At 39.4% G+C, this 21,097-nt stretch overlaps 7 protein-coding genes across 10 annotated transcripts; 3 read left to right on the forward strand and 4 right to left on the reverse strand.

Annotated features, from left to right (window-relative positions):
* Positions 1-167: 167 nt before the first annotated feature.
* On the forward strand, positions 168-1,492 carry LOC108600441 (general transcription factor IIE subunit 1; the record flags this gene model as incomplete). The annotated part of the gene is given in 3 exon segments (XM_017988027.2): positions 168-395; positions 397-1,162; positions 1,226-1,492. Coding segments are annotated over 3 exon segments (1,188 nt in total), but the record flags the coding sequence as incomplete, so codon positions are not given.
* A 382-nt stretch (positions 1,493-1,874) lies between these two features.
* LOC108598428 (major facilitator superfamily domain-containing protein 6-A) lies at positions 1,875-5,604 on the forward strand. Of its 2 annotated transcripts, XM_017985056.2 has the most exons (6): positions 1,877-2,346; positions 3,068-3,206; positions 3,261-4,110; positions 4,162-4,626; positions 4,691-4,874; positions 5,383-5,604. In XM_017985056.2, exons 1-6 carry the CDS (start codon positions 2,283-2,285, stop codon positions 5,454-5,456), a joined length of 1,776 nt encoding a protein of 591 aa, XP_017840545.2. In that variant the 5' UTR covers positions 1,877-2,282; the 3' UTR covers positions 5,457-5,604. The 2 variants fall into 2 exon arrangements, with proteins under 2 accessions (XP_017840544.2, XP_017840545.2); XM_017985055.2 differs by lacking the exon at positions 5,383-5,604 and having other exon boundaries at positions 1,875-2,346; positions 4,691-5,373.
* A 66-nt stretch (positions 5,605-5,670) lies between these two features.
* Positions 5,671-6,843, reverse strand: LOC108598757 (biogenesis of lysosome-related organelles complex 1 subunit 6). The gene is made up of 5 exons (XM_017985494.1): positions 6,771-6,843; positions 6,502-6,699; positions 6,356-6,440; positions 6,209-6,295; positions 5,671-6,046 (listed from the first exon to the last, which is right to left on the reverse strand). Exons 1-5 carry the CDS (start codon positions 6,794-6,796, stop codon positions 5,945-5,947), a joined length of 498 nt encoding a protein of 165 aa, XP_017840983.1. The 5' UTR covers positions 6,797-6,843; the 3' UTR covers positions 5,671-5,944.
* A 2,145-nt stretch (positions 6,844-8,988) lies between these two features.
* LOC108598515 (2-(3-amino-3-carboxypropyl)histidine synthase subunit 1) lies at positions 8,989-11,597 on the reverse strand. Its single transcript, XM_017985193.2, is given in 5 exon segments — positions 8,989-9,914; positions 9,975-10,094; positions 10,096-10,131; positions 10,133-10,756; positions 11,555-11,597. Coding segments are annotated over 4 exon segments (1,374 nt in total). The 5' UTR covers positions 10,751-10,756; positions 11,555-11,597; the 3' UTR covers positions 8,989-9,314.
* Positions 11,598-11,816: 219 nt separating this feature from the next.
* Positions 11,817-13,858, reverse strand: LOC108599229 (dynein intermediate chain 3, ciliary). Its single transcript, XM_017986026.2, is given in 7 exon segments — positions 11,817-11,904; positions 11,968-12,184; positions 12,239-12,379; positions 12,381-12,401; positions 12,403-12,478; positions 12,531-12,709; positions 12,766-13,858. Coding segments are annotated over 7 exon segments (1,755 nt in total). The 5' UTR covers positions 13,837-13,858; the 3' UTR covers positions 11,817-11,854.
* A 1,087-nt stretch (positions 13,859-14,945) lies between these two features.
* LOC108600551 (F-box only protein 25) lies at positions 14,946-20,388 on the reverse strand. 3 transcript variants are annotated; one of them, XM_017988211.2, is made up of 5 exons: positions 20,167-20,388; positions 19,126-19,328; positions 15,845-16,137; positions 15,606-15,787; positions 14,946-15,548 (listed from the first exon to the last, which is right to left on the reverse strand). In XM_017988211.2, exons 2-5 carry the CDS (start codon positions 19,230-19,232, stop codon positions 15,072-15,074), a joined length of 1,059 nt encoding a protein of 352 aa, XP_017843700.1. In that variant the 5' UTR covers positions 19,233-19,328; positions 20,167-20,388; the 3' UTR covers positions 14,946-15,071. The 3 variants fall into 3 exon arrangements, with proteins under 3 accessions (XP_017843700.1, XP_017843699.1, XP_017843701.1); XM_017988210.2 differs by having other exon boundaries at positions 20,131-20,388; XM_017988212.2 differs by lacking the exon at positions 20,167-20,388 and adding an exon at positions 19,394-19,523.
* Positions 20,389-20,679: 291 nt separating this feature from the next.
* Positions 20,680-21,075, forward strand: LOC108600555 (cytochrome c oxidase assembly factor 3, mitochondrial). Its single transcript, XM_017988215.2, has one exon. The coding sequence runs from the start codon at positions 20,758-20,760 to the stop codon at positions 21,049-21,051; it is 294 nt and encodes a 97-aa protein (XP_017843704.2). The 5' UTR covers positions 20,680-20,757; the 3' UTR covers positions 21,052-21,075.
* The last annotated feature ends 22 nt before the right edge of the window (positions 21,076-21,097 follow it).

The raw sequence follows: 21,097 nt of genomic DNA on the forward strand, positions 1-21,097 counted from the left end.
TGTCCTCAACATCGGCGGCTGCATCAAATGCAGCGCCCGCCCACAAACCAAGAAAGTCAGCCGATCTGTACCCGAAAGTTATGCCACCCGCAACACGCTCCTCAAAAAGAAACCAAACAAAACCTTAGGCAGTCTGACGCAAATTTTGCGCGCCTCTCGCTGAGTGACGTGGTTTCTATTCGCAAGAGGATGCGCTTATCATAGACATGCTTGTGAGGAATCCTTGTATGAAAGAGGACGACATAGGTGAGCTGTTGCGCTTTGAGAAGAAACAGCTGCGAGCAAGGATAACAACATTGCGCACGGACAAGTTTATACAGATACGTCTAAAGATGGAGACCGGGCCGGATGGGAAAGCGCAAAAAGTGAACTATTACTTTATCAACTACAAAACGTTATGTGAATGTGGTTAAATACAAGCTGGACTTGATGCGAAAACGCATGGAGACAGAGGAACGTGATGCGACAAGCCGCGCCAGCTTTAAGTGTTCTTCGTGCTCCAAAACATTTACAGACTTGGAGGCGGATCAATTATTTGACATGGCGACGCTGGAGTTTCGATGTACTTACTGCGGCAGTTCTGTAGAGGAAGATAGCGCGGCCATGCCCAAGAAGGATTCACGCCTGATGCTTGCCCACTTCAATGAACAGCTGCAGCCGCTCTATGATCTGCTGCGCGAGGTGGAGGGCATTAAGTTGGCACCAGAGGTGCTTGAGCCCGAACCTGTGGATATTGATACTATACGTGGCATTAACAAGCCCAATGCGCTGCGTCCCGATGGCCTGCAATGGTCTGGTGAGGCGACCAGAAACCAAGGCTTTGCTGTCGAAGAGACACGCGTGGATGTTACCATTGGCGGTGAGGATAGCTCTGATGCTGTGGTGGAACGCAAGTCAAGACCTATCTGGATGACCGAAAGCACTGTGATAACCGAAACGGATACCGGCGATGGCAGCAATTTAGTTGATACAGCACCAACGGCTGGCACCTCTGGCCATCGCAATAAAAAGGAGAATGAAGATATTATGTCTGTGCTGTTGCAGCATGAGAAGCAACCTGGACAGCGGGACGCTAGCATGAAGGGCATGCGCAAAGGCTCCTCAAATGCCAACTCTAGTGATTCCAGTGATGATGAGAACGATATTGACAATACTAAAATACGTAAGTCCCAGTCGCATTAGCAATATTCAACTTTTTGACTTACCTTTTTATTATAAATTGCAGCAAATGTTGATTTTGACAACTACATCAACTCGGAATCAGAAGAGGAGGAAGACGATGTGCCTACAGTCCTGGTGGCTGGACGACCGCATCCGCTGGATAAGCTGGATGATAAGCTAATTGCTCAGATGACGCCTCAGGAGAAGGAGAACTATATACACGTCTACCAGCAGCACTATAGCCATATATACGACTGATACTTCTCACACTAGTGCATTAAGTTTTTAGTCTCATTGTTAGCTTAGTTTGCGTATATAAAATGAAGTACAATTAACAAGGTTACAATCTGCTTCAATTTTACTATTACAACCTGGCGCCAACACAAAACAATCGCAATTTTGCGTCGAGTGAAGTTGGCTGCGAATTGATGCTGATCCGTAGAAATACGCACAAATGTTTTCAAGATTTACATTATGTAAATAATGTATTCCTATATGTTGCTATAACTGAAAGCTGCGTGAAAATGAACGAATTAGAGTCAAGTGAAGCATTTACAATTAATACATTTCGTCTAGAGTTTTAAGCTTTTAGCTTTTTTCTGGCTATTGCTCATGAATATCTGGCAGCACTGGCTGCGCAATTTAGAGCAATCAGCTGTTTTGTCTGTTGAGTGGGCGTCCAATTTGTTCTTGAAGATAAGCGGCAAGTGCAAACAACAAATAATTAAACTATGAAAAAACGCACACATCGTGTTGCTATCAGTTGATATTCTAATAACGTTGACTACAGTGTATTCACTACACCTACGCGCGAGTTGAGACTGACGCTGATATAATAGCATGGAAAATGCTACATTTTTAACAAAAGTAATGTTAGCCCTTTTGGAAGAAGAAGAGGAAACGTGATCGTTAAGCCACAAATACAACAACAAAATACAAGTGCAAATGCATTGTTTCTTTGTGTGTGTAATAAAGTCACGATATACTTAACTTGCGGTGTTTTTTACGCATTTGCCATTTTTATAAATAAGCGTGTGAATCTATTCAATTAAAGTCGTCTGCAAAATAATTGAATTTCATGAATTGTTAATTAACACAAAGCAGAACGATACAACGCAAACATGAAGCTGCGAATCGATAAGGACTTGGTGCCTATGAAGGCACATTACTTTCTCTTCAATGGCGGTAATTATACTAGTTAAATATAGTAATTAAGAAATTAATTTTAAGTACTGATTGGCCATAATAGATAAAGCGTCTATCAGTTAAATGTACGTACGACATTACGATAAACTTTAAAAATTGTTTCACATGGTAACTTAAAGTGGCTTTGACAAGGTTAAGTCCAAAGTTGACAGCGGTGTCAACTAGGGAATGCACTGACCTAAATATGTACGCAAAGCAATTAAAGTAACCTTTTATCATTTCAATTAATTAAGAAAAAATGTTTGCTTGCCATTAAGTACAGTAAACGCTCACTTGTAAAAGCCGACATAATCTAAAATGCTTAAGTAAGCAGTTAATACGTGTATATTTATGAATATGAATCTGTGTGTGTTCTCAGATAAATGTAGATCGTTGCTTTTTGTCATTGTACACTTTTTGCTTATCAGCTAATAAACACCCACAATTCATAAATGATGCTCACACATAGTGATTACTAAGCATTTTAGTTATATATAGACTGTACAATGGGGTATTCTGTTTTTTTAATTAAAATATCTCTGTTGAATAATATTTCATAATAAATACATGGATGTCAGGATCTAGGAAGATTAAAGGGTATATATGCAGTTTCATTCCATTTAGTATGCAAATTACGGTCGTAGTAATTATTCAACAAACACCTCCCACACAACAAACTAATAAACTTGTTTTTGTTTGCTTAATTGTTTCTTCCTAATAGGCACCGCACCCGTTGTACCCTTTATGCCGCAGTTGGCGCGGCAACTGGGCTACTCATCTGTAGTGGTGGGCACGATGTACATGATATTACCTATAATTGGAATGCTAGCCAAGCCTCTCTTCGGCTACATAGCCGATCGGTAAGTCAATGAAGAATTTGGAAAGAAATTAAAAGCTAATATAAACATTTACAGATTCAATCGTCATCGCTTTCTATTTCTGGCTGGTCAGCTCATAACCGCTGTGGCCTTTTTTCTCATCATGTTTGTGCCTGCTGTGGACAAACCCTTGCCAGAAGTACAGTTCCATTGCCATGCTGGTATTTCCAATATACGTCACTGCGATATATATGAGAAGCAGATGGAAAAGACACTGGAAAACTATTACGGCAATACCACATTAGCTTGCCAGATGCACTGCGCTATGAAGCCTGAATACTGGGACATTGTCTGTGACAACTGGTTGGCGAATAAGACGAGCAATTGCGCCAGTAATCGCACGCAGGCCTCGCTTAACTTTACCACCTATATAAGCACGCGCGATATTGTGGAACTACCTCAGCTTCATAGCAAAGTCAAGTGCCTTAACTTTATAATACCAAGCGATCAAGGCACATGGAATGCCCAAAATATTACGCTATATTGTCCCAAGAACAAGAGTGAGATGGATGTCAATTGTACGATGGACTGCCATGACGCGTATCTCAATCAACAGCTTAACCAAGCAAGGGCTATGAATACAAGCGAGGCAATGGCACAGCCGGAGTTTTGGTTCTTCTTTGGCATGCTCATCGTAAGCTGGATAGGCATGGCTGTGGTGGTAAGTATAGGCGATGCCATATGTTTTGGCATCTTGGGCGAGCGCCATCATCTTTATGGCAAGCAACGTTTGTGCGGTTCACTGGGCTGGGGATTGTTTGCCGTGCTGGCGGGTCTGCTGGTGGACAAAATGTCCCCTAGCGATGGTGATAAAAACTATACAATTGTTTTCTGGATGACTTTGGTTATTCTAGGCTTTGATATGTTGGCTTCAACCAAGCTAAAGGTAAGTACTATTATTGCTATTGAAACTTATAATAGCTTTTTATTGTTGCAGCACACACAAACGCACATGTCAGCGAATATATTGAAAGATGTTGGCCAAATGTTTCTCTCCATGCGCTGTGTTGTCTTCTTTCTCTGGTGCGTGGCCATAGGCTTGTGCACAGCCCTCATTTGGAACTTCTTGTTTATTTATCTGGAGGAGCTGAACGTGGTGCATGGCAGCAGCAGTTCCATTAAAACCTTGGAAGGCTTGGTTATGGGCATACAATGCTTTGGCGGCGAGCTACCCTTCTTTTTTATGTCTGGTTGGATATTGAAACGCATTGGACATGTGAATGCCATGAGTCTAGTGTTGCTTGGCTTCGGTGTACGCTTTATACTTTACTCCATGCTGCAAGATCCTTGGTATATACTACCCATCGAGCTTCTGAATGGCGTTACATTTGGACTCTTCTATGCCACTATGGCTTCATATGCTAGCATTGTGGCGCCACCAGGCACCGAGGCAACTATGCAGGTGAGCTACAGATTACAGATACTCTACAATTACTTTTCTATGCTAACTTATCTTTGTGTTGCAGAGTCTTGTGGGCGCCATATTCGAGGGAGTAGGCGTTTCGATGGGCAGCCAAATTGGTGGTCAACTTTTTGAAGCAGTTAGTGGCCGCACTACATTTGAAATCTTTGGCATTGCCGCTTTTATTGTGTTTATTATACATGTGTGCCTCCAAATGTATTTGAATCGCAATGGGCCAGCTGAAAATGGTAAGGCTAGGACTTCTACAACCTCAGCTACAGCCTCTACAAAAGCTAAAGACATTGAGCTACCGTTTAGCAGCAAGACTAACGACGGTTTTAGTGATGTTGATTTAAATTGAGCTTTGAATTTGTATAAAAGAATGACTTTAAATTGTCATTTGTATACCAAAAAGAACTTGAATAATTTTGAAAATTATTTAAGCGCACGAATTTAGTTACAGTTTTAGAATTAAAACATTGTTTACCTAGAAGAATGTTCCTTCAACCATATATTATGTCTTTTGGCATATGATGACTTTAACAATAACTTAAAATATAACTTAGGCTTAAGTGTAGCTGAAAACGTCACAATTTTTTTTACATTCTGTAAGCTTACGAAAATAAAATTGGATAAAGATATTAAATATAACACTCTGCACATTCAACTAACACCTCCCACACAAAAATAAATGCACTTTTTAACGGTATTTATACAAATTACTATGCAATAACTAATACTTTTGAATACTTTTAGGCACTGTCAAATATTTTGCACCGACAGATGCAATGCACATGCTGAATGAACAGGAATATAGTAGTGTAAGCTAAGCTGTGATTCGGATACACCAACTACAACAACAACAAAAAGAACAACCTGAATGAAAGATCTACACTTTTGTCGACTTCTTCCACAAAAACAAACAAAAAACGCTATGCTGCTGCATGTTGCATTCAAATTTTAAATACTATTACTATTGTAATTCTTATTAATGTTTAAATCGTACTCTAATAGTTTATAATAGCAACAAATTAGATACAAGTTTTATATTATATGCATGTACTTGTAGTTTTGGCATGAAATTAAGCAAATTTTTGCGCTGTGAATGTTTAAAAGTTTCTTTTTACACCTAAGCTAGTTAATTATTTGTTAAATATTGTCGCAGCTGCATGCGGTTTACTTTAATTTAGTTAAAATGCAACAATTGTTTAAATATTATTCAACCTAATGTTGACATATGCTTTATTAGTTTTAACTACTACGAGTAATGGAAATATTTGTTGATTAATTTATTTAATTAATGTTTGTACTTAGTGAACTATTGCGGTTGACTGCCTATGAGCGACTCTTCCTGCTTTTGTTTGTCCAGTCTGCGCTGACAGTCGCGGTATTTGCAGCATTTTACATTTTCGGCTCGTTTCTGTAATCAGCAAAAATAAAAAAATTTTATTGTCGTACCATTTAGTTAACTTTAAGCTTATGCCTGTGCTATAGTCTGTAGTTAATAACAACCATTATTTTTTATGGTTTTATGCCTCAATAAAGTTACACTTATTATGGGTTTCATGATAAACGTTTTTACCCTCAACATTTTAGTACGTTGATAAATGGTCGTCATGTCCTTCTTTAACTTCATCAGCTTAACTTGGTAGCGCTTCACATTGTTCAACTAAACGTAAGGAATGTTCTTAAGTATTTATCAGTTGAGTATATGTATAATATGATTTACCATTTCAGTTACCTCGGCCAGCTCACTGGCGTCTAATTTATACTTTTCCTTCGACAGATCTATATATATTTTATTTTGCTTGCCACTGTAAAATAGCATGTATTATTTATCATTTCAACTACCTTTACTAGCCAGAACTTATGTACATCAACTCCTTGACCTGCCCTCGCGCTCGTTCTATGGGCGGCTCAACTACTTGCAGCACCCCATCGGATAAGTTTAAAGCGGCCATGCTAGCGCTACTCTCATTTGTTGCTGCCTCTTTGGGCGCAGCGTTATTATTGTCAGTTTGAGCATCTTGTTGCATGTTGTCTGTTTGCTCTTCATCCAACTTATGCATAACACTACAAAAATGCATATACATACCTTTCTACAACTAAGACTCTAATTAATCAGATTCATTTATTAATTTTACCTGTTCAAATTGCTACTTTTCAACATCGTGAAACGAATACAAAAATCAATAACAGCTGTGTATTAATAGAACTGAAAGTATCGATACTTTCTGCGATAGCTCTGTTGACCCTACAGTTCTCAAGATAAGTGCACACTGCTAACTTTACAGCGTCGCATAATAGCGCAAATATAGAACTACAGGGTGAAAACAGCTGTTAGTTTGCTGCGTTTACCATAAAAAGTTAATTAATCAAAACGTGCTGTGCTGTTTATAATCGTGGTAAGAACAAAATAAATTGCATTAAAAACAATAGGCTATTTTCCTCTTCGCAGTTGTGAAGAGCAGATTTAAAAATTGTTATAGTTTTGTGTACGCGACAAAATAAACAATCAACAGGTATGTACAAGTTGTAAGCTGCATGTGCTTTTTAAGGTATAATATATTAGGAGTATTTATATGAAATTAAAGTATATGAGCTTAATATAAATTGGGAATAAGGGACTAACGATATAAGTTAACAAATATTCTTAGGTTTTACCGCACAAAACAACGCTGATAAAAGCCGGCATTATTGGCTCAAGAAGTGATATCTACATACATAACATATGTAAGTATGTGTGTAGGAGTGATAGCCATAAAGGCTAGTTCTTAAATAATATTTATCTATAACTTTTCAATTTCAGATTATCAAGAAACACAATGACAGTTATGCCTAATGCAAATAACATTGATAATTTACAAGCTTCAGTAGAATTTTAGTAATCACTAAATAATTGCTATCTGTGAAAATACAATTTTCAAAATGTTGACGCCACTCACAGACCTAGGAGGCAAACAAAAGACAAAGGGAATTCACCGGAAAACGCGATAAAACTCAACATCTGTGTCTAATGTTTTTGTTCAGGCAGAAAACACAAATGTTTCGGCTTATCGCGAAATTTTCCAAAGGTCAAAGTTATTAGTTTGCCTGCCTGAAAAATGCAGCTACCTGATCAACTATAAAACTAGGCTTCAACTTTGGAACTGTCTGCATTACAAGCATTGTGCTTAGCCTACCAACATCGCGTGCTCGTCCTGGACTCAGCTGCAGCAGATGGAAGCTAAGCATAAACAGAGCTATGGCCCAAGCACAGGCACCAGATCCCAACGGGAAGCTGTATTGGAAACTGCCTGGGACTTAGCATCAAAGGACATCGCTTGTCCTGCACACTTGTAATGTCAGCAAAATTAGTAACAAATTGTAGTCAATTGTAAATTTTAGTTAATTTGTATATAGTCAATATTATATAGGCTCTCAATTGTATATACATTTAGGTAGACAACAAATTTTTTTAGTCAAATTTACATTTATTTTTGTATATTTATAAAATATACGTGATAATTGTTGCAATTAAATGTAATTTACAAAACTAATTTATATGTTATACAAATACGTTGCAAATTGTTATGTTTATGTACATATATAATAAAAAGGACAAAAATCCTTCAGGCAACCCAATGAAAATGGCTTTTAATTGTAAAACGTAGGACATGGACATGGTTTTTAGACCCCTGCTCCTTGAGTATACTTCCAATTCCAAAAAGACATGCATATTCGTAATCCTTGGCATCAAATCTATCGATCTGCATTCAAGGATTTTTAAAATTGCACAAAAAATATTTTGAAAAAATTCATGGGAGGTTAGTCGCAAAAAGTGACCAAAAAACACAAAATATCCTTTTTCTCAGAAACTGCAAGGACTACAGGGATGTACTTTGGCATACAAGTAGTGCTCATCAAGACCTTCAGAATATACCAATTCAAAGGCCGAATGTCCTTGACAGGAGCTGAGAAAACAGCTTTTTTCGTCTACAGAAAATACGCTATATCTCCCGTATCCTTTGCAGGATCAGGATAAAATTAGTGCCAAACGATGTTGTTTCCAAAGAACTATAGACTGACCAACGGACATCGGGATCGTCCTTGTAGTTCCGGAGATAATGACCATTTTGTGTTTTTGGCCATCTCCTTGCGACTTGGAGCTGAAAAATTTCCAAGTTAATGGATAATTAGATGACCCCATATTGTTTTTGATGCAGATCGAAAGAGTTTCGTCCTGTGAGTGTCGCAAACCAAAAATTTTGGAAATGCGGCAGGATACGGAAGAGCTATGGCCAATTTTTTCAGCAGAATATATGAATATTTTCTCAAAATTGCAAGGATCAACACTAAGATAGCTTTATATGTTTAAAACATTTTTTTAATGTTCAACAATAATTACATTGCAAGTTAATTAAGTGAAGCTCAAATTAATATCTAAACTATTACTAGACAATTGTATGCTGCGTGTTTGTGTTTCGTTAACTTGTTGTTGGTGTTGTTGTCTGTGTGATGTGATTGAACACAAAATCTGGAGCTAAAAAGTATATATATAATAGCTATATAACTTAGAAATCAAATTTGTACTAACTTAAATAATTGGGTTTACATTTTGGGGGTTTTGGCGAGAACATAAATTAAATCACTTAGTTGCAACGCTACGCTTGAGATAAATAGTTGGCCAAGCCTAGAAAGTTAAAGCTTTATCCCTTTTTAAAGTCTAACAAATCAGCTAATGCTGCGGCCTTGCCAGTGTCATCCTTCTCCAGCTCAGCGCGAGTGCAGCGACCACAACAGTCTGCTGAGGGGCGATTCTCGCATTCACCTATCGCGGGTGGTTTAAAGTTGGGCGTCCAGGGACCCAGACTGCCGCTGGCATAAAAGTCCATGGGATAGGCATTAGTACGTGGAGATGAATTGTGCGGCGTCCATTCCACATCGCCCAGCACCACCGAAAGCTCGTAAGGATTTAACAGCGGCTGCTCAAACGCCGAGCCCCAGTCGATGCTTAGACGCGGGCAGGCAACCTGTACAAAGGCATCAATGTCGGCAAACAGCGCCAGCTTTTGTGGAAAGATTTCAGACAGCAAAATGGTCGTGGTGGCTATGCCCTTGGCATGCAGACGCTTCTCCAGAAAACGATGCACACGTGCGCTGCCCTGACGTCCAAGTGTGCCCAAGATGATGCCAATGCGACGCGCCTGCTTGGCACGCTGCACGGCTGAGTAGCGTATATCCTGCATGGCCAGGTGATCATACTGCTCCACTGTAAACTTTTTCTCGTAGGGGTCATATTTGTACGCCTGGTGGGTGAGAGTTAAAGTGAGCAAGAGCTGGTAGATTGTAATAATGCAATTTCTTACCTTAAGCAGCGGATTTGCAATCATGGCAGACTCAAGATGAAAGCGTCCATCACCCAGGTAGATAATCATTTTCGCTGTTTCAGGCAGCTGCGGTGAAGTGCAGCCCAAAATTTCACCTGGAACTAAGGGGCTTCGCCTGCGGCACTAACACGTCATAAGCCAGCTGCCTTTAGCTCTGTAGCAGCCGCTTGCAGCGTCGTGACGAACTGTATTGTGCTAACCAAGGCTATTTGTCCGACTTCGGGCTTGAAGTTAAGCTTAACAGAATCCAAGAAATGCAGCGGATCAATTTTGATATCCACAAATATGTACAACACCTTAATGCCGCAGGTTTGATCGACAGGTATGAGACAGCTGTGTCCATAATGTACCAACAGATCTGCGCCCAAGGCCTGCGCCGTATAGTCATCCACACAGCAAGCGCCATATGTAACATCACCCATGATAACCGTATCGGCACTAGTAAATCGTTCTATAATGTCGCTAATGACCATGGCGTACATCAGCAGTCCCTCGGGCAGCTGCAGCGCCACACGCTTTGCCTTTGTTTCCTTTATGCGCCAAATAGTTTTGTGCAGCTCAAAGTTATAGTTGGATGGCAGGCGGTCGATAGCTTGTTGCAGTTGTGGATCATCTAGAAGCTCTTGTGGTATGCGATTGATGCGTGCCTTGGGCTTAAACACTTTCTTGGGCTTAGCGCGTATGACCACCACCTCATTGTTGTTGTTGTTATTGGAGCCACTTAGCTGCTCGCTGGGTTGGACAAGGTCCAACATGTTGAACTGCAAAAGGCAAAAATTTAAAATCTGAAATTTACCACACCCACCCTAATTATGTCTTCTCAATATTTTCTTTGTTTTGTTTAATATTAAGACGCAGTTAAGTTATTGCTTACTCACACACAAGCTTAGTAGAGATAATAAAATAAATAAATATTTTATAGCCTAAGCAAAATTGATCAGTCTTTGAAAGAAAAATTTTCAGGTGTACGTGACTTCAGGCAGGGCGTAAAAACTGATTGCAAATGCAACAAGAAATGAGTAAACTCAGCTTAATTTAGCACAAAGCACTTTATTTTGGTCAGCTCTAATTATTGTTAACTGCAGCTTGTTTTAAACGCTCACCTTCACTTTAGAATTTACTTTAAGCGCCAAGGTTTTTCTTAGCTGCACTTCCGCTACGTTCACTTTGACGTTATGTTCTTGTTGTTGTTGTTATTGTAGTTACAGCCTGTTATTTGCTGTTGTTGATTATTTAATGAGAGCACGTGTGTGCATTAATTCACAACTAAATACAAAATGTAACTAAACTAATGCACAGCAACCTTATCAGCTCGACGTTTTGAATTGAATGCGTTTGCACAGGGGTTGGTGTTGCCTTTTGGTCACTGAACTTTTGAAGCATGCAACGCCATTGATAACTGTTTCTGAGTCACGTAGGCCAAAAATGTGCAACATGTGTACATACTTTATACCTGTACGCGCGAGTTTTCAAAAATGTACAAGCAACATGACAATTCTTTTATGGCATGCTTAATATTGTAAACACACTTGACTAATTTGTTTATATTTTCAACTTACTTTAATTATTAAGTAACAGGCAGTAACAACAAATAGAAACTTAAGTTATTCTCAAACTAGGGCTGCCCACATCGCTTTTTTCCCGATAAATTTGTCGGTATTTGTTTCACACACACATGCAATATAGTTTGTTCGATTTTGCGAGCAGTGACTCTCAAACTGGAGAGTCGATACTCTCAAACTACAAGCGAGCATATATTTAATGCAGTTGGCAACGCAAGTGCTTAAATTTGAATTTATATTTTATTCAGCTTGTAATATTATTACACAACTAAACTAGAGCTATAGCATTATATGATTCTATAATTTTGAGCTTTCTGCCTCCGACACATCAGCTTCCTCCGCATCCTCTGCAAATTAAAATAAAATTAGAAAATAGACTATAATAGTACTAAATACAACTGTTCACCTACGCTTGCCTCCAGGCAGACGTCGCTGACGTTCCTGCTCCACAGCTGCAAAGTATTCACTGGCCGCTTGCTCACAGGCGCTGGCAAAGGGAGCCATGTTAACTTTGCCATTCAACATGGTCAGATCCGCCTGCTCCTGACCATGAGCCTTAATTTTCAGCTTGCTTTCGCGCGACTTGGCTTCCAATATTTTCTCGCGACGATTCTCCCGCTCAAACATCTGTAAGACTTGATACAGTTAATGGTGTACATATTTTAAATAACTAAAACTTACCGCAGTTAGCAGCGGCTTATCATTCTTGGCTGACATGACCATATTGTCGGATACTTCGATAAGAAAGGTGGCGCCCAATTTGCTGCCGCAGCTAACGAACTTTCCATTTTCATTGGTGCGCACACAATACAGCGGCTCATCAACAAACTTTCACCGTTAGTACCAGGCTCGTTTTGCTGCTGCAGCAGATCCCAAGTATCCAGGACGCCATCCATGCGTGTAATAAAGAATTGGGAAACTCTAAAAAAATCGATAAGTGTATTTGAAATCAAAAATGGCTGTTGGTGCCTACTTGGTATAACTCCAGGCGCCATCTGTGAGCATGGAGGAGCTGCTCTTGGTCCAAATAATAGAGCTTTCACGGCAATCCTCTGACCAGATGCGGGCACACCAGTCACCCACAGTAAGAAAGTTCTTGACAAACGCCGGATTACGTGTAATGGCATAAACAGGACCTAAGTGACAAATCATCTGGCAAGGCAAAAGATGTATATGAAAAGTTGATGATGCAATGCTGGAGTAGTTACCCTAATCTGTATTTTCTCCGTTGGCGTCTTGCCCTTGCGATTGCAGGAGAAGAGCATGCCCATTTCAGTGCCAGCCATAAATCTGGTTGGTATGGTCGTCTCATACTCCAGCACAGAGATGCCATAAGAACGCGATAGATTCTGCTCATCGCTTTTTATTGGATCCATTAGCAAGCGATCCAGCGGCTCGGTTAACTTGCGCGTATCCCACCAGAGCACTTGCCCATCAGAGCCGCCAGAGAAAAACTCTGTGCCGCTCTTTGAGTTGTTCCAAAGCACTGAGTTGACTGGATCCCGATGACAGACCTCACGTTCGCTAATCACAACCGGATGCTTGCCATAACGTGTATCCCAAGCAGCGACTGTACCATTGTACATGCCGCTGACCAAGCTAGTAGGATCCTTCTGATTGTACTCCAAGCAGACACAAGGCACCTTGGGCTCGAGCGTAAGAAACGGCTCATTGGGATTCTCCACCTCCCAAATATAAGAATTGCAACGTTGTCCCGTCTTATCACCCTGAAATTTCATATCACAATGGCTAACAGCCATTTTAATGCCGCCATCTGGCGACCAGGACAGATGCTTCACTGGCACCTTAATCGGATTCGGATCACGGTAGACATTCACTGTGCGCGACTTGCAAGGCTCTGGCAACGGAGCTGGATCCATGTTCTCGAAATAGTTCTCATAAATATTAACAGCATTATTCTGATTCAGATAATGCTCCATGGGTTTGGTTAGATTCATAACCTGCGTTATGTAATTCTCATCCTTTTCAATCTTACGCTTATAGCGCACCGTTTGCTCCGGATCCTGCATATTGATATCCTTTGGCCAGCCGCCCTCATTGTGGGTTATGCCTGTGCTCTTGTAGGTAGCGCGCTCCGTGTTGGCCACGCTCAGCGAAGTTTGCCCAGCGTATTGTGTAACACGGTCCACAGGATTCTTGAGTATGTAATTCTTGACCAGCTCGGGATTGGAGTTTTCACTAAACACCACTTCATCCTTATCCTCAAAGTGCACGCGTGCTCCAAAGGTGCGACGTTCCTTCTTAAAAATATATTCCATGTTGAGCAGAACTTATAATTACGACTGCACTAAGTATACATTGGAAAATACACAAAGGATAAAGTTGTACTGGTTACTAAGGCAACCAACGTTTGTTTGATCAATTACGTTATCGGATTTGCTGCATAAATATTCAAGATTTTTATTTTACAACATAGAAATATGATAGATCATGCATAAGTTAATGCAGTTTACAAAAATTATAATAATATGCAATCAGCTTAAATATAGATAGAGATAAAATCAATGTTTTATGCATAGGAGCCGTTAAATGAAAATAAGTTTTAGCTTCGACTGCTGTATAATACAAACTTTAGCAAAGCTTTTGCTCTACGGACACAACTACATTTGAAATATTTATGCATTACATACTATATCTTAGCTTATGCGTTTTCAAAGATATTTGTTCATGACTTTGTTTTTGTTTTGAAAATATTTGCTTAACAATTTTTCGATATACTTATGCTAAACAATTGTAGACTGACTGTGGATAATTTTATTTGTTGCTGATATAGTTACAATCTGTAAGTTTAAACTGCATTTGTTTGTTTTATTTATTTTTTGTTAGGTGTATTCGTTACTAGCTTTGCTTCCTTGCAACATCACATGATTTCTGTTTAATGTGTAAATAGAGTTTTTTCTTGTTTTACAATTTTTACTTTTACTTTATTAACAAATGGACAAGCATAACTGGTAACTGGTTTAAGCTTATGTAGCACCAAAAGCAGCTGACAATAAAAATTAACGTTAAAACGTAACTACGCTTAATTGCTAACTAAGATCGTTTTATCGCTTAAAAAAATCTTCACTTTTTTTTGATTCAAGAGTTTGCTAACTGTATTGTTTAAAATAGTTGTTGTTGCTCAACGAAAAATTATTACGTTTTTGTATTGTTTTCTTTGTGGCAGTTACAATTGCATCTTGTTTAAAATACCGTTAATATGTATACGTATATAGTTTTGTAGAATTCAAAATTGTATAATCGTTTAAGCCCATAAACTGAGCTTCTAATTGAGAAATCAAGAAAAACTAATAACAAATAACTAAAAAATACAATAGTTAGTGTTGTTAAAACTTTATCACTTTGCGCTCATTGCCTCTCGCTCCCTGTTCTCACTCCCTCTCACTCTCTGAAACTTTAACCCACAAGTTATCCAAGTAAGCAACTTTGCTCGCTGCATGTCTCTCTCTCTCCCAAAAACAGTTTTGGTCAGTTACATTAAGTCTTCGTGGCTTTACAATGAGAAATACTTTAAGAACTGTGCAGGCGGCACAGGCTGTGCCAAGGCCAGCTGACCACCAGCATCCTCCACGCGCTGCTTGTAGTCCGGACTCTGATCCACAATGCAAGGATGTCCATCGGAGGGCCAGAAGAGGCAGCAGCAGGAGCGGCACAGCGCCAGCACCTCAGCGTATTTGTAATCATCATTCACGCCATAGGTGCGACGCAACAAATGATAGATCTGCTTCCAGTCTTTGGTCTCGCCCATTTGCTTAATCTTATCCAAATCCAGAATGGTGTTAATCTGCGCCTGGTTAAAGTGAAAGCGTGTTAGCTCACGCCAAATGCGCTGCTCGGACACCAGACGCGCCATAGTCTCCCAGGCCTGAGCAGCAGACTCCAGATCACGATGATCGGCTATGCAGAGAATAATCTCACGCACACACTCCTCGGGCAGCTCATGCAGCTGTGGACGCACCTGCGGATCAGGCTGCAAATACAAAGATTAGCAAGGCACACACATGGCAGGGATTTGAGTACAACTAACCTGCTTAATCTCAATCTGACTGGCCACGCGCTGGATGCGCTTAATGCGAGCCAAATGCTCCTGCCACAGATAGGTGCTGCCCAGTGGCTTGCCCCAGCACTTTTGATTCTCCTGGTTAACAATATGCTCCAGCTTCAAGGCCAGACCACGCAGCACATTCGGATGCTGCTGACTGTCGTTGACTGTAGTAAATAGAAAAACTTGAATTAAGGCTTACTGTTCCAGCTTGCTTAACCCACCATGTGAGGCCACCTCCTCGACCATTTGCAGCAGCTGACGCTGTGCGCTGCCGGGCAGACTGGCAATGCCCTTGTTGGACACCAGCAGCAGAAATGCGCAGATATAGTGAAAACGCTTGCGATCACGCACCGAACGACGAAAATCCAAACGCTTTACAGCCTCGCTTAACCCATTAAAGCCTGCAATTTCACGTGTGCAGCGTATGGTTATATGATAATGCGGTGGCATTGGTGTCTCTGTTTCGGCTTCCTCTTCGTCGTCACCCTGGCAGCTGCTGCCCGAAGAGCTGTGACTGCAAAAGCAATTGAAAAATCGGAAATGTTTGGTTACCAGTTTTTCTTGTCTACGGCTTTGAAGTTTGTAAACGCTTTTAAACTGCTTTTTAAAAGACGGAAGTTGTCTAGTTTGCGTGTTTATTAAATTAAGCATTACGCTAAGCCGAGTCGAGTGTCAAGTTTTAACTAATTACAATGTTGCACAATTGGAATTACGTTAATCGTTGCGCCCCAAAAAATAAATCGCATAATTTTGGCTTACAGTTTCAATCTACGAGCGTTTACTGTAGCCTGCCAAACTTATTTACTGTCAACTTCAATTGCAGCTGAGTGATAACTAAAGTAACAAGGGACACACACACACTCATACTAACGCCCAGTGGAAATTGTGACCCAGTTTTGGTATAAAAACTGAAACTGAAAATGCAGACGCCCAAGGACATGCCCTCATTGCCTCATTGCCCAGCTGAGTGAAAAGCCAGCGCATAGTTGAGCATATGGAAAATGGTCAAGGCGCATCGATCTGACTTACCTTGAGCTAGGGATGTGTGGCTATTAAAATATGGAAGCTATATCTAAATTATAGGCAGCCAAGCTCGAAAGTTCAACAGATAAGCAAAGCTCTGCAGTTTAGGGATGCGCGAGAGAGAGAGAGAGAATAAACTAGGTCAACGACTCAATAGCACAAGAGCGAGTTCGAGTGTGTCAAGTTAAGGACTTATGCTTGTCTCTTAATTTTCATAAATAATAAATGCTTAATATATATTATTTAGCTAGATAGCAAGTGCAAACACTTTGCAGCTACGACAGCTATACAATTTATATATATAATATAATTATAGCCGCTTTAAACAAAGAAATTGTTGCTGCTGCTGTGACTTTTGCAGTCAACAGACTCCAAGTGCAATGTTGTCCAGCGATGCATATGATTGCCATGCCAACCAGAGCAGCTTGGCTGGCTAAGTTAGACAGACAGAGAGAGAGAGACAGGCCGACGAACCAAAACCACGTGATTCATATAAATCAGTCAACGACGTCATCATCAAGCGTTCATTTACCTTCGCAGGCAAATTAAACAACAATTTTTAGAGGCCCAGAGAGGCTGGCAATTTGCTTTGCTATTTTTATAAACCTGCGACCTTTTTGTTGTTGTTGTTTTTATTTCAACATAAATTATTGTTGCATGTTGCACACACAAAACTCAAATTCTAAGTCTAAATTTAGTGGAAGTTGGAAGCTATCACATGTCGCTGTCGCTCTCAGTCTCAACAGCAACTGCAACATAAAGAGATATTTATAGACTGGGCTAGGAGTTGTGTGTCTATTTTGTTGGCTAGTGAAGAAGAAGTTAAGCAGCGACAGCAGCAAGTGAAGTTAACGCTGGTTACGCAGCACTTCAAGCATATAAACAATAATGTGGGTGCTAACTTTAATGCCAAGCAATTGTTACACTGCGCTACAGCTGCGGCTTAAAACCGATTACACTTGCCCATTTATGTTGTCTAGTGTTTTCAGCATTTAACGGAATTGAACACATTTCCATTGGCTGCATTCGATAATCTCAAATGCTCGTGTATAAAACAAAGGCAAGAAAGCAAGAAACAGAAAGCCAATTCCAAAGGCTAACACTGTTCAGTGGTAAGTGCAGTGAAAGTGGTCCAAGCACGTACGTGTAGCTTTGTATATATGTGTGTGTGTGCACTTTGCTTCTTTTTTGGTTAAATATATTTATGCAATTTTGATTTCTTAATTAAGATTTCCATGCAATTGCATTTTTAAATGCAGGAAAACGTAGTACTTATAAAAATTGTAACACAATTATGCAAAAATTTAAAATACAACGTAATAACTTGAAAGTTTTTTCCTATTTAACTTTGGCAGTTAAAGTGTAGAGCAAGTAAGCCTTGAGCTTTTGAAACTTTCACACACACACACCCACGCACTTTCGTCTAAACTTGACCGACTTTTGTGTCTTTGACTTAATTGCATGTAAATTCTTGTAAGGCTGCTAAAGCTGTGTCCTTAAAAAAGTTGGCAGCATGAAATCCAAAACTCTATAAACTTAAATTTTCCAAACTTCCGCATATTACGCAAGCCTGACAACATATTTAAAAATAGTTTTCTATGCTGCGCTACATTAAAAATCTTTTTTCATTTATGACTTGTCAAAATAATCACTTAAAATGGACTTGAGTCTCTACAATATTTTTAGCTTCAGACATTTTCGTTGCAGTCTGTTACGCTTTGCTTGAATATAAAAGATAGAAATACATAAATCTAAAAATTGCTCTTGGGTCACAGCATTTTCATGCATAATGAGTGTAGAAATTATTTAAATTATATTAAATTGCGTCGAGTGCGCGTTAAGCTTTTAGTTTAAAACGTAAAAAATATATTTCTACAACTTTCTGTTTCGTTTCACTGTCAGTAACTATATAAAAAGTAATTTGGAGCGATTGCAGTCATTAAAGCAGTTCCCTCTCCCTGCCCTTTCCCTTACCCATCATCAGCTGATATTTGCTTTCACATTCATTTTAAGGTGATTTTATTTGGGCAATTCTTCAAGCCAATTATTAACAGTTAACACAGCAAGTTTTATTTTCTTTTGATTGCAAGATGTAATAAAATTTGAGAATTATTATGGTATTAAAAGACAACATCGATTGCCATAATGTTATATTTTCCAGCTTGTAATTTCAAAACAAAGAAATCCATATTGCTCAAAATTTACATGACTGATAAGCTACGCATGTTTTTAGGTCGCAGCTCGACCTTGCTATTAATTAGCTAAAACATATAGCAGTTCCGCTGGCCTTGGCCTTTTAATCAGTCACATTGACTTGAAAGTTATCTAAGCGATAAACAAATTGCGCAGGATGTATTTTAGCTTCGATACATGTGCTTTATGTAAATAAAGCAATCCCAAAACTTAACCCACTTTGGTTTACAACATTTTCAACACCATTTTCTTTGTCTTCGATTATAGTTTGATTTCGTTAACTCACCGCTTGCGTTTGCCTCCACACTCGAGCACCTTTTTACGCTCCCAACCTTCGTCGGTCTTGACCCAAGCCTCGCCAGGTGAACGAAAATCTTTCGAAATGAACGCCATTGTCTGTTTTGTTCGATTAACAATTAACTTTTAGCTATTTATTGTTTATGATTATTTTATGCGGACGGCTTTGAGAGTCTCCTAAGTAACTGTCAGCTGCAATAGAAAGAAAAACGTCAATTTCACAATGTTATATTTTTATGCAATTTTCAATCACACACTCTAAAATTTGTTGCGCATTTTCCCTCACTCGAAGCAAATCAAACCACATTCAGTGTTACCCTACACAAAGCTATTTTGCTTTTATTTGACTGTTTGCTGCCTAACAAAGCGTGCTTCATTTAAAGCACGAAATGGATAATTTAAGTAAATGTTTAAATAAATTAATTTCAAGTAGTTTTATTAATAATTTGTATTGCTTTGTGCTGCGCACTTGTTAGAGCATCAGAGTGTTCACAACTTTATGTCATTGCGGAATCAAAACAAAACGTAAACGAGCCATATAAAGACAAAGCTCTTCAGCCTCAGAGAGAGAGAGAGAGAGCTCCAACAACACACACAAAGAAATCAAGAGAGCGCGAGAGCGCGCATTTGCTACCAGCTGTTAGCTGAGTTTATGGTTTGAATACTGTTGGAGGCTTGTTTGGGATACAAGTGTATATGTGTGTGTGTGTAGCTGTTGTGGGTACACAGCTGATTTCTGCAATTACGCGTTTGTTTTGCTTTTGTTGTTATAATTTCAGCTTTTCAGTTTTTTATTTTCAGCACGCAATCAAAAAATTTCGTGTTTTAACATTAGAGACATGCTTTGTGCATTTATTTCCGCAATTAAGTCATAATTTCAATTTCACACACTTTGTGTATAATAAATCTTGCTATGTATGTTCGTTGCCTAATTAAAACAAAATAGAAAAAGTTTTTTTTCTATCGTTGCACATTTACTTTTGTTTTTACGCACTTTAAATTGGCTGCTCTGGACATGCAGTTGACGTACCAAGTTGCTTTTATTTAGCAATGGCAGTGGCAACAGCCCAGCTAATATTTACGGACGCTTTTTGAAATAATAGCACTCGAACTCTGCGTAAATTACAATGCTCCACTAGCTCAAACAAATGCTGACTGGAGCTCCAAAAAGAAACGCGCGCGCACTCGTTAACGACTAACACACGAATGTGTGCTCCAAGTCCAAAGTAGTGTTTACATAGTAATGCGTATTAGGTATGTGCATTTCAAACGTTAAAAACAAAACTAAAACTCACTCATTTTGCAAACTTTGTCAATTGCCCTTTTTCTTGTTTTCCCGTTACTTTCGAATAATTGTTCAAATTAGCACATATTATCCAGATTCTTGCGAGTAGTGCAGCAACAGAAGTGCAATAAGAGTGAGCGGTGCAGCAACATTGGTGTGAGCAAGAAGTCCGATGCTCGCCGTTTTAAGTTTTATATCGAACTGTTATCGAATAAATCGACGAAACTGTCAAACTACAACCATTGTGAACTTGTTCTTTTTGTGATTTGTTCACTATTACAACAACAATTTGTCAGGCGAGAGCAAAGGAAAATATATAACCTGAATTGAATAACAATGTCTGCATCGGAGCAAGCCCCAAAGATCAAATACGGAGAAAGCGCACCCAAGCTGGACAGGGCCCAACTGCAGTTCATGAAACTGATTGAGGAACAAAATTTGGACCGCGTGCAAAAGCTAAAACGTGTGCGCAGAAACAATTTGCTTACAGCCGGCGCCCTAGGACTCTCAGTGCTGGCCATATACGGCTACTCTATATTCTCGGTGCAGCAGGAAAAGTTCTTGGACGACTTTGAGGAGCCCAAGAAGGTGACCGACCAACTAAGGCGGCCACTTTACTGTTACATTTAGATTAAGTTACTTTTCAACAAACTCGGAAATCGTTGCACAATCAAAA

Source organism: Drosophila busckii, chromosome 3L (assembly GCF_011750605.1).
Source record: "Drosophila busckii strain San Diego stock center, stock number 13000-0081.31 chromosome 3L, ASM1175060v1, whole genome shotgun sequence".
NCBI lineage: Eukaryota > Metazoa > Arthropoda > Insecta > Diptera > Drosophilidae > Drosophila > Drosophila busckii.